Source organism: Panthera uncia, chromosome B4 (assembly GCF_023721935.1).
Source record: "Panthera uncia isolate 11264 chromosome B4, Puncia_PCG_1.0, whole genome shotgun sequence".
NCBI lineage: Eukaryota > Metazoa > Chordata > Mammalia > Carnivora > Felidae > Panthera > Panthera uncia.
In genome coordinates this window covers 100285108-100302024 of record NC_064809.1, presented here as the reverse complement: position 1 = coordinate 100302024, position 16917 = coordinate 100285108, and the positions used below count along the sequence as shown (strand labels likewise).

At 41.5% G+C, this 16917-nt stretch overlaps 1 protein-coding gene across 3 annotated transcripts in view; it reads left to right on the top strand.

Annotated features, from left to right (window-relative positions):
- The first annotated feature begins 4408 nt into the window (after nt 1-4408).
- Nucleotides 4409-16917, top strand: part of PAWR (pro-apoptotic WT1 regulator) — a 137364-nt gene continuing 124855 nt past the window's right edge. For 2 of the 3 annotated variants that reach the window (XR_007456737.1, XM_049625994.1), the window contains exon 1: nt 4409-5037. Coding sequence is in view for 2 of the 3 variants with exons in the window: in XM_049625994.1 (XP_049481951.1) it covers nt 4513-5037 (525 nt within the window). In the remaining variant the exon portion in view is untranslated. The remainder of the gene's footprint in view (nt 5038-16917) is intronic. The other variant, XM_049625995.1, reaches the window with a different exon arrangement.

Here is a 16917-nt window from a genome sequence, read left to right as displayed (position 1 = left end):
ATCCTAGGATGATCACAGAGCCATGAGTCTTAAAATCAATCCAGACCACAGCAGGGGATGGAGATCTCCAGGAGAGACATCACCAAGAAAAAGAGAAATGAAACTGATAGAGTACCTGATGGGACTAATTGCACCAAGAGGAGGAAAGTTTAGGTTTCAATTTGTGACTGGTATATAGAATATGATGCAATGATTTTTAAAACGCCAAGTTTTCACTGAGAAGGAAAGGGAAACAATTGTGTAACAAGAAAGAAGTTCTAAAAAAATGCAATCTTAGTACACTGCATGCCTCAGTGGTGCATTAACATTTATTTTATTAAATAGACATTTAATGTTTATAACATTAATAAACATTAAATGTTTAATAAAATTATGATATAAATATATCAGGAGTTTAGGAGTAAGAAAAGTGTATGTGTAGTTAGTATAAGAGGGTTAAATTTTCTTTTTCTGTATTAGAAAGTCAACAAAGTATGTCTAAAAATGGAGAAATCAAGAAGTAGAATAACTGATAAGGGCATTAAAATAAATATGAAGGGCACCTGGGTTGAGAGTTTGACTCTTAATTTCAGCTCCAGTAATGATCTCATAGTTTGTGGGATCGAGCCCAGCTTTGGGTTCTGTGCTGACGTTGCTGAGCCTGCTTGGGATTCTCTCTCCCTCTCTCTCGCATCCCCCCCCCACCCCCATACACACACACACATGCACACGCACACACACACACATACACACACACACTCTCTCTCAAAATAAATACATTAAAAATAAATATGAAGATTCATATTAGCAGAAAGAGATATAAGAATTCAAAATTTTGGGTAGGATTTTGGGAGTGGGAAGGCTAAGTAGGGGATTGCTGCCTTTTGGCCTTTTGTTATAATTCTTACAGAACTAAAGTATTTACATTTAAAGACTATGTACATGTAATATTTTGATTTTAGAGGATGAATTGCATATGTTCCAGAAATATTTGCTTTGAAGGCATAACGGCTCAATATTCTATTAATTATTTCAACACCATAAAAAGGCTATTTCACACCATAGCTAATCCACTCTCTGAAAAACATTAAGACTCAACATTTAGAGTAAGTTTCATTCTGACCTATTAATATGAATTTTTTTTTATTTGTTAGTATCATCTTATTTCCCTTTATTATTTAAGGGCAAGTGTATCACCAAAATTAGTTATTTTAGAGCCAGCTCAGAAATTCTCAACTGGGGAAAATTTTTCCCTGCAGGGAACATTTGGCAAAGTCACAACTGGGGGTGAGGGCCAACTATTGGTATCTAGTGGATGCAAGCCAAGAATGCTGCTAAACATCCTACAGTGGACAGGACAAACCCTAAAGAATTATCTATTCTTAAATGTCAATAGTGCCATGGTTGAGAAACCAAGCTCCGAGTCTTTGAGGATTATTTCATCAGAATGCTAAACATAAAGATTGATGATATGCAAACATTTTGCAATTTAGGACTGACTCAGCTAAATATCTTGATGCAAGGCTGGAAGCAGTCTGGCTGTAAAATACATCTTTGGAAGTGAGAATGGTAAGGTAAAGACAAAAGGTATAATAAATGATAACAATAATAATACACAGTGCTTTGTACCTCAATAATCTCTTTCATCCATGGTTCCTAGGGCACTTTATAGACTAATAATAACTACTCTGGTACTCATATACTACCTTTTATCCAAGGATCTCAGATGCCTTCACAACACTCTCACAATGTAGGAAGTATCATTATCCCCATTTTATATGTAAGTAAACAGAGGCACAAAAGTTAAGCAACTTGCCCAAAGCCACAGGAGTCAGGAGTATCCAATTCCTGACTCAGAGCCTATTAATACTAAGAGAACCAGTCTGAGAGTGCAGTGGTAAGTGTTATTCTAGTTCATTCTATGTCTCATTTTCAAATGAATATTGTGTATTCAGTACGTAATCTTTCTGCCTGCCTTCTCCCCTCAACACCACCCCCCCCCCCACTTTTTAGAGACCAAAGACTGCTTGATATCCATTTACTAATAAAAGGGATTATATTTACTGAATGCCTTCCTTGAACCAAGTACATAGTGTCAAGTCTTATAATAGCTTAAAATTTTATGCTGTTGTTGCTGATTTTGTAGTAAAGAAAGCGGAGTTTCAGAGAATTCAAACACCACATCCAAGCTCTCTCAGCTACTTATGTATTTATGTTCAGGCACACTGTATCCTCTTTCTGCTATATCCAGCAGCCCTTCCAGGTGAAAATTCTTTGGTAAGTTACAAAGTATATTAATGTGAATCTGCTTAATGCCCAACTCTCCTTCTACCCCCTTAAAACCCAGAAAACAAAATACTGTAGTGACTCTGTAAAGGAGGGATTTCAGGTGGCAAACCCAGGTTGTTACCAGCTAGGCTCAGCCTTTTAAACCAATTCCCAAGGAAGGCCTTTGATTTTCTAAGGATTTTTTTCCAGAGCCCTCTCACTGTTATGCATGTTTCACCCCAAAAGCCAGACCAAAGACCAGAACTCTGTGACTTTCCCTCTGAGAAATAAATAGCATGTAAATCACTGTCTCCCGATCTTATTTTTGTGGCAGGCACGCACTGATTGCCCACCCACCATGTGCCACCTGGGCAAAACAGGAATACTAAGTAGGAATAAAGATTTATGTTAGGTAAGAGTGTGACTCAGGGCTCGCCTACTTTTTTTTTTTTTTTTTTTCTTTTTTTACAAAATGGTGACCTGGCATTTGTAGCCCAGGACAATGATGTACCCTGACACCACTTGTATGTAGTGAGGTCTGTCCCTTCAGGTGTGGGACAGTGGCAGTCCACGCAGCCCTGATCCAGAAATGTTAAATGACTTGCATCTGAGGAGAAGATACACTGCCTGGTATGTTAAGAGAACAGAGAAGTAAGAGTCAATCACGGCACCAGCCCACATGAAATCAGCATCAACGCAGCTTTCATAACTGGATAGGGAGCTTTGCTGCTAAATTCACGCTCTGTAAAGAGGTGTAGAGACAGGGCTAAAAGGAGAATTCCAAATAGGAATGGGATGCCAATGCAATACACTGGCAAAATGAGTTTTTAGTTTTCTCCCGCAAGCCTAAGATAATTGATAATTCACTGATAATGTAAGCCCCTCTTTCTTTCAGCTGACCCTTTCACCCAGAGACCAGAGACTTTTCTCAGAAGGAAGTGTTTGGGTTTTTTTCTTTTTTTTTTTTTACTGCTCTTCTGCCTGCCACCCTGGTACATCTGAAAAGCGGGCAGCGACCAGGAAAAGTGACGCGCGACTCTTTTCCCATCCTGGCTAGTCAGGCCTGAATCATCACAAGTTGACTGCATTTTCCCCCTCGGCCAGCAGCCTTCGAGATTTTCCCTCGAAGAATATGTCTTGTACTTAAAAGGAAGAGTGGTGGGAGACGGGGAGGCGGAGAAGAGGACCGGGGTGAAGGGCGTGGAGGGCCGTCCCGCCCGGAGTCGGAGCCGCCGCGGGGCCGCGAGCCCAGGAATGTGCGGTCGGACAGGCGGGCGCGGGGCGGGCTGCAGCGGCGGGCGGGACGAGGCGGCGCGCACCTGAGCGACGGGGGCGGGGCGTCGGCGGGCACGAACCCCCCCCCCCCCCCACCCCCACCCCGCCCCTCACTGCGCGCCGCGCCCCTCGCGCGCCGTCTCGGCCCTTTCCGCCCGCGCTTCGGCGCCGCTCGGCTCCCCTCCCGCCCCTCGCTCCCTCCCTCTTTCCCTCCCTCCTGGCCGGGGAGAGTCGCGAGCTCCGGCCGCGAGTTTGCCGCAGCTCCTTCCGCGCCGCCGCGTCGGCTCACCTGGGCGCCGACTCCCAGACCCGCGCCTCGTCCCCCCAAACTCCCCCCAGGTAAGGGGCTGCCCGCGCTCGACCCGCGCGCCCGTCCTCCCGAAGCGGCTGGACAACTGGTGTGTGTGCGCGTCCAGCCTCCTCTGCGAGCCGCCCAGGGGCTTCGCGCCTCGCCCAGGCTTGAAGGTGTTGGTGGCGGGGACCTTGGGCCGACGGTGGCCGCAGCGAGGGGCAGGAGAGGCGGCGAGCCGACAGGTGGCGGGGTCTGGCCCCGGTCCCCTTACCGCCGCAGGCGCAGACCCCGGTGGGGATGGGGCGGGCGGGCCGGGGGTGGGGACAGTCCCTTTCTCCTCCCCTCGAGGGGCGGTGATCGCCGGGCCCGCCGTGTAGGTGCGTCGGAGAAACTTTGCAGGGTGGGGACTCTGCAGCCACTTGCCGCCGGGGACTGGTCGCCGCGCTGTGCGGGGGCGGGGGGCTCCGAGACGGGTCGCGGGGGCAGCCCCTCAGGCCAGGCGAGGACCTTAACGCTTCCCTTCCCCGCCCCCTTTTGTGTTTCCCCTCAGACCCGCCGGCCGCTGGGGGAGCCGCGGCCGCCCCCGCGCCCGGGGGTCGTTCCCTCGCATCCTCCGGGCCGCGGGAGGGCAGAGGCGGCGGCGGCCGGAGCCGGGCCGGGCGGCCTGAGGTGAGAGCCCGGCCGGCCCCGCTGGGAATATGGCGACCGGTGGCTACCGGACCGGCGGCAGCGGCGGCAGCACCACCGACTTCCTGGAGGAGTGGAAGGCGAAGCGCGAGAAGATGCGCGCCAAGCAGAACCCCCCGGGCCCGGCCGCCCCAGGCGGGGGCAGCAGTGACGCGAGCGGGAAGCCCCCGGCGGGGGGTTTGGGCACCTCGGCCGCCGCCGCGGCCAACGAGCTCAACAACAACCTCCCGGGCGGCGCGGCCGCACCTGCCGCCCCCGGCTCCGGGGGCGTGAACTGCGCCGTGGGCCCCGCGGCGCTGCCCCGCTCCGCCCCCGGCCCCCGGCGGCCCGAGGACGAGCCGCCTCCCACCGCCGCGGCCGCGGTCTCCGCCTCGGGGGCACCGCCGGCCCGGGGCGACGACGAGGAGCGGGACGGCGCCCAGGACAAGGGCAAGAGCTCGGGCCCCAGTGCCAGGAAGGGCAAGGGGCAGATCGAGAAGAGAAAGCTGCGCGAGAAGCGTCGCTCCACCGGCGTGGTCAACATCCCCGCGGCAGAGGTGAGCGGGCGGGGGGCCCCGGGGGCAGAGGTTCCCCACTCCAGCTCGTACTTTTATCCTTTCGCTGAGTTATGCAGGCCGAGGGTGATGGAGTTTTACTGTGAGCAAATGCTTCCTGGGAAGTTCCCCAAACGCAAAGTAGGACACGTGCTTTTCAGGCTTCCTGGCTGAGGTCTCCGATTCAGGATCCTTCTTTACATTGGTGGAAAGACTACTCGTGGTTCCAGGACTTGCCCGCTTAGGGTTGTTTGTTTCTGCTTCATCAGTTAGAAAAATTGATTAATGGTGATGACGACATACGCTGTTTAGTTTCCCACGTGCCCCTCGGAAGTTATCAGATTGTTTATCTCTTTTCTCTTGACAGTGTTTAATACCACCTGTAAAGAAACGTGGCCTTAGCACTGTGCGAGACAGCTTTATCTTTCAGTGTATCCAAGATGAGTGTATCTGAATGAGTGTATGCACTGTTTCATATCTAAGCCAGCTTTTGGGAAGAGCGCTCCCCATCTCACACACACACACACACACACACACACACACACACACGCGCGCGCGCACAGTTTATTCTGAGTGGTATTTAGGACAATAGGAATGCTGTAACAACCCACAGTTCTTTTTGCTAAGATGATCTTTCCGTGTATTTAAGTATTTGGCTCTGCGTATTCTGGAAAACATTTGTGGTAGGGTTTTTGTTTTTGTTTTGTATTTTTGAGCAGTCTCAACATTCCTGCAGGCAGCAACGTCTTTCTATTAGAGTGAGTGGTGAAACATTTTTACTTAGTGTGTAACCGCACCTATCTCTACCCTCAAAAAATTTTTTTCTAAGCAAATTTTGGTTACTTGAATAGAAGTGCACGAGTTTTGGGAAGTGATTCCACAACCTTGTTTCACCCAAAGAAGTTGTATCATTTTCTCATTGGCTCATTAGGTTTTACTCTTAAAAAAAAATTTTTTTTTTTTTTACTCGTGGCCTTGTAATGTATTCAACTTTGATACCTAGTTAATAATTAATAAGAATATGCTAACTTCAGTTGTGGTTCAAGTAAAAACATTCAGAGTAAGCTAGGGTATATGTCAAACATACCCAGCTTTTTAAGTGTTAATATGATTTCCATACCTGGAAAATCACAGTTTGTCTTTGAAGGGTATATTTTTATATGCATGTTTCAGCGAGATTTTATCAGCCAGCAAAACTGTCCTCTGTGGTTTGCTACTTGCACAAAAGATCTGTTATTCATTAAATTGCTTTAAAAGGAATTCATGAGAGTGGTAATCAAATTTCTAGGGTTTTTTTTTTTTTTTTTTTTTTTGGTTGTTGTTGTTGTTAAAAATATGAAGATTAAGGGGAAACTAAAGACAGGGCTCTGGAAAAGCTACATTCCTCAACTTTATTTTTAAAAGTACCTGATGGTCCAAATAAAAGAATTAGTCATTTTCAGTCTTTTCCTCATTGTTCATCTGACAGGGGTCTTATTTTGGGAAATATCTTGGCAGATGTTAAACTTCATTTTTTGTCAGGCTGCTTGCACTAGAATTGTTACTTCTCCAGTACCTTTTTTGTTTTTGTTTTTAACAAGCATTATGTTTACCGGGGGAAATAAGTGTGGTGTATCATGCGAGATCCTAAGAAACATCCATTGTTAATGCTCCTGCTTTGGGTTAGGGAACATAGTGCTGAGAATGTAGATCACTCCCCACTACAATTGAGTCTAATACTCTGGAATGTTTTTCGTTTGGGTGTTGGCAACTCCTAAATTTAATCTTCCTTAAAAACAAACAACCCAGGGTACCATTTTTTTTTGTCTGTGGAATTTGAACCTTTTTTATTGAATAGAGAGTTGAGGACTGCTTTCTTTTTGTGGTAACTATGGCTCTATCTGTTGCTGTAGGACGCAACAAAACATGGTAATGTTTTAACGCAGTACCTAATTAGCAGGCATACTTCTTGAGTGCCTTCTCATATTTTCGTAAAAACAGCTTAAGTCGTTCAGATTATTTTAATAGTGGTAAATATATGACACAAAACTTTAAAGATGGGCCAGCTTTATATTCTTCAGGTTGTATTTTTAGAATTGTGTGCCATTCATTTCTCCTAGTAGTTTCAACATTGAGAATGTCAGTTGGTGTGGAGTTTCTTGTGTAATGTAGCACTGTTGGTTTAAGAAGTCATATCATATTTTATAAAGTTTTCAGGTGTGTAAATATCAGAAAAGCAGAAAATTATTAATCTGTCAACATTCAGAAATAGACTTGTATTATATGTGATGTTGAGAAAGACTCTCTTATTTTCAGACAGTATTCTCAACCAAGTTTCTATTAGGAAAGTAGCATATAATTCATATGCAAAAGCCTATTTTTGTGGTTGATAAACATTAAGTTCCATCAGGAAGTATTTATTAAACATCTGTTTGACACATTCACTGTGACTTTCATTAACTTATCTTACTAATTACAGAATATTATAAAATTTGTTGTAAAGGCTACCTGACAACAGCTAAAGATATCACAAACAGCAACAAGATAATATTAGCAAGGATGCAGGTCTCAAACTAGATGTGATGGATGGGGATGGGAAGCTGGGTGGGATAGTACTTGTGATGACTGTAATAAAAAGTGCAAATATACAGATGCTTATTAGTGAGACAAACTTTAGTTGTTCTTGATTACTAAGTTAGAGATTAAAAAAATGTTTTTTTCCCTAAATTTTTACTTTGTCTACTTTTTGGGGGGAATAGCTCAAATTGGATAATTTGGCTGTTCTTGCCAGTAATTTTGGTATACGTTTATTAGATCAGTCAGATCTTTATTACATGTCTGTGTTCAGGCAGTATGGTAAGGGCTGTGGAAAAAAAACAAGAAGAGTAAGGCAGTGTATATTCTCAAGGAGCAGGGCTATAATCCTGGAAGAAGGATAAGGCATAATTATATGAAAAAACTTAAGTACTGAGTTAACAATTGAAAAGCCATCTTAACACAGCAAATTGTTTATTAGAAATATTTTATGTGTAGGGGTGCCTGGCTGGCTTAGTCAGTGGAGCATGTGACTCTTGATCTCAGGGCTGTGAGTTAGAGCCCCACATTGGGGTATGGACATCACTTAAAAATCTGAAAAAAAAAAAGTTTTGTGTTTAGGGGGAAGAGGTGATTGGGGCTGAGAGAAGCTACTGGTGATGAGGCTTTTGGGCTGAGACTTACATTTCTGTACCTATATATTTATACACACGTGTATACATACTTACGGTGTTTTAAATCTGAGTGTAGTGGTTCTTAATTGTGGAAGTGCATTAATATCATGTGAGGATCTTAAAAAAATGCTCCTCATGCAGAATACTTGCCCTCTCCCTCCCTGAGCCTCTTTTGATTTAATGGGTCTGGGATGGATCCCAGGCATCAATATTTTGATAAGCTTCTCATGTGATTCTACTGTGAGTCAGGGTTAAGAACTATTGGGCTGCAGTCTGGGGATACGGAAATCAATAGGACACAGGCCTTGCCCACAGGGCCTCTCAAGTAATATAGGGAACTGTGGTAAGTACAGTGTTTAATGCAGGCTGAGCAGGGTACCTAACCTAAGGAAGACGGGGATAGTTGAGGAAGGGTTCCTAGGCAGTACCACCCCTGTTTTCAGAGTGCTTGTGAAGTTATTGCCACTGAATAGGTTTGCATGAGTGGGTTAATGGAGGTGGTTAATAAAATATTTCAATAGGTAAGGTCAAATGATACTGAAATTTTGATTTAAATACAAAGTTAACACGTATTGAAACTTACTATTTTCATAGTGGTTGGCTACAGTACTTTGTTGTTTTAATTAATGCTCACAGCAATCCCATGTGGTAGTTACAGTTTCTCTTTATATCCTCATTTCCAGAGGAGAAAATGGAGGCTTGAAGAGCTTAAATGACTCAGGATCACATGGAAAGTGAATAAGTGGTAGAGCAGTATTTTCAGTGTGTGTGTGTGCCTGTGTGCGCGCGCGCGTGTGTGCGTGCGTGCGTGTGTGTGCGCGCGCGTGTGTGCGCATCTTGGGAGAGCGAGATTTTTAAGAATTAATTTTTAATAAAATATTAAAAGAATTAATTTTTAAGAATTAGCCAATTTTGCAATATGTAGCTTGTTTTCCTATAACTTTTTATTTTTTCTATAACTTTTTATTAGAGGTTATCTTAAATAATTTAAACCTCTGAATGGAGAAAACAGTAAAAGGAACTGATTAGAAATTAAGGTCAAATTTGTAGGCTCAGAGATTGCTTCTGACCGTCTATAGTTTACTTGGCAAAATTTTGAACACCAGGCTATCAGCACAATCTATTTTTGGCTAGAAGTCAGAAAATATGAATCTTTGTTTTTACATAAGTGATATGTTGTTTTTCTGTCAAGATGGAGTTAAAACACCTACTCCATAGTTTGAAGGAGCATTTAATATATAGAAAGCATTTTTAAGTGAGCACAATTTTAAGTCATAATTATTCAGCGTATTTGTTGAACATTATATGGGACAAGTTCGACTAAGTAAACCATGTGAATCGAGGTAGATTAAGAAATGCCTTTGGTATGCCCATTATATACCAGACTGTCTACCTTTCTATGTGATGAGTCAGAAGAGGAACTAATAGTGACTCAGGGTTGGAGAAAATTGGGCTTGTGAATAGGGTAGATCTAGCATAAACACCAAGGCTACTTAGTAAGATACTAAGCCCAGTTTTCCTAAATGTGTGAACTCATTGGTAAGGTAAATTGAAAATGGAATATTATCAGGATTTATAATGAGTTGTGTAAGCTGAGAGGTCTTTTTCCATAAAAATAATTATGTAACTAAGTAGATGACATTTATGGTGTGCTTATTAAGTGCTAGGCACTGTTCTGAGCACTGTACATGTGTTGGTGCATTTAATTCTCACTACAGCCCTTTGGGAAAATGGGGCAGAGAGAGTAAGTTACTTACTTGCCTGAAGTTACCTACACGGTAAGAAGCAGAGTAGAGGTAGTCTGCTTTTAAAGCCTTGTGCTTAATAACTGTTCTATATTTCAGTGTATTATATACTATATACCTAGTTTAAGAAAGACAAAGATTATTTTAGGAGTAAAATGTAAAATTAGTCATTTATATTACTAATAAAATTTGAGAATAGCCCTATAATGAAAGGCAGATAAGGTGGGACTTTATTGGGAAAAATTGGCAGCAAATAAACAGGAACAGTGGCATCAGAATTCTTATTTAAAATCGCTATCAAGTTGGTGGCTTTATTTATGTTCTTTATTATTTCTACATTGGTTTTTACCACCTGTGATATAGGCCAGAAAATAATTATGCTATTTAATAGTAATACTAATACATGTCTTAGAAGTTTGAAATGATTGGCAAATATAGGAGTTTGAAATCTTCTGAGTGCTTTTTTTCTTTTTAAAAAGTAAGATAAAATTCATATACCATAGAATTAATCCTTTAAGATATTCAGTTCAATGGATTTTTGGTATATTCACAAAATTGTGCTCTGAGTGCTTTTATATTTTCATCTTAATTTTTCATTATGTATTTAGAACCCATGGAACCTAAGTTTTATCTTCCCACCGTATAAAATGCAGCAGAGTCAAATAATTCAGTGTCAGCTTTTCCTGCATTTCACAGAGAACATGAAATAATTGTAGCATTTTCTCAGTTTTTTGTTTTTTTGTTGTTGTTAAAAGCCTGGATATTATTTAAATTTATTTTATTAAATTTTTTTATTGTTTATTTATTTATTTTGGGAGAGAGAGCATGAGCAGGGGAGAGGCAGAGAGAGAGCATGAGCAGGGGAGAGGCAGAGAGAGAGGGAGAGAGAGAATCCCAAGCAGACTCAACTCTGTCAGTGCAGAGCTCCACATGGAGTTTGAAGTCACAAACTGTGAGATCATGACCTGATCTGAAACCAGGAGCTAGACACTTAACTGACTGAGCCACCCAGGCACCCCGTTTTTTTTTTTTTTTTTTTTAATTTTAGAGAGAGAGAGAGTGAGTGGGGGAGAGGGGCAGAGGAAGAGATTGAGAATCTTTTTTTTTTTAATTAAAAAAATTTTTTTTAATGTTTATTTTTATTTTTTTATTTATTTATTTTTTTTTTATTTAACGTTTATTTATTTTTTTGAGACAGAGAGAGACAGAGCATGAACGGGGGAGGGTCAGAGAGAGGGAGACACAGAATCTGAAACAGGCTCCGGGCTCTGAGCTGTCAGCACAGGGGCCCGATGCGGGGCTCGAACTCACGGACCGCGAGATCGTGACCTGAGCCGAAGTCGGCGCTCAACCGACTGAGCCACCCAGGCGCCCCTGTTTATTTTTATTTTTGAGAGAGAGACAGAGTGCGAACCAGGGAGGGGCAGAGAGAGAGAGAGAGAGAGAGAGAGAGAGAGGGAGGGAGGGAGGGAGGGAGGGAGGGAGGGAGAGAGAGACACAGAATCCTAAGTAGCAGGCTCCAGGCTCCCAGCTGTCAGCACAGATCCCCATGAGGGGCTCAAACCCATGAACTGTGAGATCATGATCTGAGCTGAAATCGGACCCTTAACTGACTGAGGCACCCAGGTGTCCGGAGAGAGAATCTTAAGCAGGCTCCATGCTCAGCATGGAGCCTGACATGGGGCTCGATCCGACTACCCTGGGATCCTGACATGAGCTGAAATTAAGAGTCACATGCTTAACCAATTGAGCCACCCAGGCACCTTGGTTTTATGTTTCTTAAAACTTAGACACCTACTACCACTTGTTTGTGGTATAGGAGTTTGGTATAAGAGGTATTTAACTGAATGTAAAATTTCTAATTTATTTAAAATTTTACATGTCTTTCATGGAGATCTGCAAAGCTGTACTATCTAAACATTTGGGAACTTTGATTCAAAGTAAAAATGGAGTATTAAACCACCTAAAACCTTAGTCATGTTACTTAAATCAGTGTCTTAAAAGATGTGGCTGGGGGGGCGTTATGGGGATGGGGACAACCTGTACCAGTATCACCTGCATTGTTTATTTAAAATGCAGATTTCTGGGATCCACTTCAGTCTGAGAACAGGGAGGGGTTACCTGAGACTGCAGACTTTTAAAATTTTCTTGAGTGAGTCTTGTAATTCTGAAGTTTGAGTGTACTTAATGTCCTGTACTGGTTTACTGATCTGTCAAATGAAATTGATACTGATTATCTAACAGGATTGTTACATGAATCAAAATAGTGTTAAAAATGTTCTTAAAATGATAAATTACAGCTACTGTGTAGGTTATAGTGATAACTAATTGTTGATGTCTGATGGAAATTTCTTATTGGGATGTTGAAAATTCATTTTTTTCCTGTTAATTAAAAACTTCATAGACATTTTAACAGAGACAGCTTGAGCTACTTGGAAATTCAAAGCACCCTAAACATTTAGGTAATATCATATAGTTAGTGCAAAATGTTGTGTTTGCCTTGCTTCTTGTCCTGATTTTGTTAGAAGCCTAGACGACAGGAAAAAAAAAAAAAAAGAAAAACCTCTAACACTTAATATATAATTTAAACTTCACTTTCATTCATCTTTTTTTTTTTTTTTTTTTTAATGTATATTTGTTAGAGAGAGAGAGAGTGCATGAGCAGAGGAGAGGCAGAGAGAGGGTGACACAGAATCAGGCTCTAGGCTCTGAGCTGTCAGCACAGAGCCCGACATGGGGTTTGAAGCCAGGAACTGTGAGTTCATGACCTGAGCCGAAGTCAGACGCTTAACTGACTGAGCCACCCAGGCACCCCTCATTTTTCATTTTTACATATATTTAAGAGAAAGTGTATAATTATGTTTTTAAATGTATTTAATAATTAGTTAACACTCTTAAAACAGATTTTTTTCTATCTTGTCAAAATATTCCCAAGTGTATGACTTTTTCTCTTTTGTTTACTACTCTCACATATTAAATCCATAGGCATTCTTAGCTAGCTAATTGATTCTTAAAGTATTTGGTTATTGCTGAGGGAGCTTTCAGTTTAAATCTCAGGCATTTGTGTTCATAGCCATACACCTACTGGTATAGAGTCAAGCCTTAGCCATCTATCATGCTCTCCTTGAGTTACTTAAAAATATACTAGGCACCATGTCTGAGTGATATTGTAAGAATATTTAATTTCTTAAAGTAACAAAATTGTATACCTCAAAGGTAGAAACTGCTCCAAGTTCAAAACCTCGCATGTGAAAATTGGATAATAAACGTTTATTCTGTGATCATCTTTTTTTAAATAGTTTTTTTTTTTTAAAGTTTGTTTATCTAATTTGAGAGAGAGAGAGCACAGCAGCAGAAGGGCAGAGAGAGAGAGAGAGGTTGAGAGAGAGAATCCCAAACAAGCTCTGTGCTGTCAGCTCAGAGCCACACACAGGGCTCAATCCCGGGAACCATGAGATCATGACCTGAGCTGAAACCAAGAGTCAGACACGTCACCGACTGAGCCACCCAGGTGCCCCTGTGTTTCACGTTCGTGACAAGACTTCTTGACATCCTATAGTGCAAGCAAGCAAAAGTTGATCCACACCAAACTTATATAATCTTTAATTTTTCCTTCTGTTAAAACTAATGTGTTTTTCCTTGTGGAAATACAAGAAAAGGTAGAGAAACATCACCTGTTATCTTATTTTTTCTGATTTTTTTTCTGTATCTACATAAAAATTGGAATCACATCATATAGATTTGTGTATTTAGTATTTAATCATGAGTATTTTTATGGTGTTACTCTTCGAAAATAAGTATGGATTTTTAAATGATTAGTTTCCGGTGTATAATATAGGGATTATTATTATTATTTTTTGTATTGTGGTAAAATGATACAAATATAAAATCTTAACCATTTTTAAGTGTACATTCATTGGTATTAAATACATTCATATTATTGTGCAACCATCATCACTATCCATTCCATAACTCTTTCCGTGTTGTAAAACTGAAACTCTATACCTGTTAAACAGTAACTCCCCATTCAACCCTCCCCCATCCCTTGGCAACTACCATTATACTTTCTGTCTTTAGGGATGGATATGTTTGTGTTACTTGATATTAAAATACTTAGGCATCACTTCATTGGTAAAGGACTCTACTACTACTTCTCCCTATTATGTACCTGCTGATTGGCAGATAAGTAAGTTGTCTTAAGATAAACAGTAATATAGTTTTTTCTTTTCATGTATTCTGTTTCCTGAAACATTCTTCAAGACAAGAGTTTGGGTCTTTCAAAGTGTCTCATAGGTACTAGGACCTTCAGATAATTGTGAGGGAAGCCCATTTTTCTTTCTTTTTTTTTTTTTTTTAATCTTCTCTATAGTCTTTGATTTCATTGGGAAATTGGTGATTAGAGCTGCAGTAATTATAAGTGTAAGTTATAGCTCAACATAAAAGTTCCTAAAACTCATCATATATGCAAAATCACACAAAACTACAGGACATACAGAAAAATGGAGTGTAGGGGCATAACACTCAAAATGTTTTCAGTCACATGTAAAAAGATACAAACTTAATGAAGACTAGCAGCACAATTTTACACATGTTAAATGATTAAGAAATACATAAATGCTACATTGATTATGACACTTGACCTCAAAACAGACCTGAGTTTGCTTATAGAAGTGGGTGTTAAAAGGGTGGCAATTTGTGAAGTGTTGGAGGAAGGGTTATCTGAAATTGGACTGAAACTGTAACACCACATGTGGATGGGTATGGCTTGTAACACAAGGAGTGAACTGGCAGATGTTTGAGATGTGTGCATTCTGTGTGTTTCTGGGACACTGTGTTTGTTGCATTATCTGTGGTTAGTGTTTCTTTCAGTTGGGCATAATGCAAATGCAAAATTAGTATTATGCTCAACTTCCTAATGTATCAGTTGCATTGGAACAAATCCAGTTTTCTTAACACATATTTTAGTGTATATGTATATACCCACATGGATACATCTATCTGTATGTTTATGTGCACATCCACATTCATCTGTCCAAAATATGTGAAATGGTGGCTTGATAAGATCAAGTAATGAGATGGAAAAGGACTAGGGAGCAGATGTCACTAGAGATGAGAATACTTTCTTAAGAGTGTATTAATACTAAAAAATATACTGATTGCTAGGGCAATGGTAGCAGAAAAGGAAAGGAATAGATGGATTGAGAGGTATTTCACTGATACTAGAAAATTACATAACAATGCTTTGAGCTGGAAAATTTATCCTCAGCCTTCTTCCCTTTAGCTGAGTATAGCACCTACCCTCTGTCCTCCAGAGCTAACTGTACCCTGCTTACTGTGTAAATCTTGCCTATTTTTTTTCTTTCTTTCTTAAATACTTGTCCTCTCCCTCTTGGTTCATCTTGCCATGAAGAAATGTTCTCTTAATTCTGGTTTACCTTCCACTTAACTTTTCTTAATTGCTCAATTTAAAGGCCTTGTTTTCATGTGCTCACCCCCATTACCTTGCTCATTTCCTGCTACCTAATTGAAATTGATCTCTTCAAGGTTGCTTGTGACTTCCTAATGGCCAAATGAGATAGCTGCTGCTTTTTTTTTTTTTTTTAATTTTTAAAAATGTTTGATTATTTTTTGAGAGAGTGCAAGTCAGGGAGGTGCAGAGAGAAGGGGACAGAGTATCAGATGTGGGCTTTGTGCTGACAGCAACAAGCCCAATGTGGGGTTCAAACTCACCTCAAGATCACGACCTGAGCTGAACTCTTGATGCTCAACTAACTGAGCCACCTACGTGCCCCTGGCTTTTCTACTTTCAACCTGTTTGATTCCTCTGTAATATTTGCCCCTGTCATTCCTCTCCCTTTGATACTACAGCAGTTTTGTTAGATTCTCGTTTACTTGGTTTACTCAGAAACATTTGAGTGCCTGCTTTGTGCCCCAGCTTCAGTACTGGATGATACAAAGATGAATTACATACTCCCCAGTCTTTAATGAACTTTCAGTCTTCTCTCAGAGAAAAAGATAATTTCTTCGCTCAGGCTGCTATAACAGAATACCATAGACTGGGTGGCCTATAAACATCAGAAAGGTATTTTTCACGGTTCTTGAGGTTGAGAAGTCCAGGGCATCAGCAGAATTGATGTCTGGTGAGAGAGCCTGCTTCCTGGTTTACTCTGTCCTCGCATGGTGGAGGGGGTGAGAGAGATATCTGGGATCTCTTTTATCAGGGTACTAATCCCATTTGTGAGGGCCCCATTCTCATGACCTGACTCTACTTTCTAAAGCTGTCACATTGGGGATTAGGATCTCAACATAGGAATTTTGGGGAGACACAAATATTCAGTTCATAACAGATAAATAGAATTTGGTATAATAAGAACTATGATGGATAAAAGAGCAACGTACTGAACTAGCTCATAAAAGGGAGCCATCAATTACATGAGGGAGTCAAGGAGGGCTTTATATAGGATAAAGCAGTATTAAGCCCTATGACTAGACTGGTATGAAGGATTTCCCAAGGGGGGAGGGAAAACATGGTAACATTCTAGGTAAAGAGAATGGCATGTGTGAGGGCACAAAGCCAGGAAATAATAGCATTATATTATATATATATACCTCCTGTATGCTTAGCACTGAGTGGGAAGGTTTCCTTGCATTCTTTTTTTTTATACTTATTTTTTATTTTGGGGGGAGCACAGGTGGGGGAGGGGCAGAGAGAGAGGGACAGAGGATCTGAAGCAGGCTCTGACAAGCTGACAGAGGCGAGCCTGATGTGGGGCTCTAACTCATGAACCATGAGATCATGATCTGAGCTGAAGTTGGACGCTTGATCAGCTGAGCCACCCAGGTGCCCCTTCCTTGCATTATTTCTAATCTTCACATTAACTCACAAGGTAGATTTTAAAAATATATTTCTCGGGGCGCCTGGGTGGCTCAGTCGGTTAAGTGTCCTACTT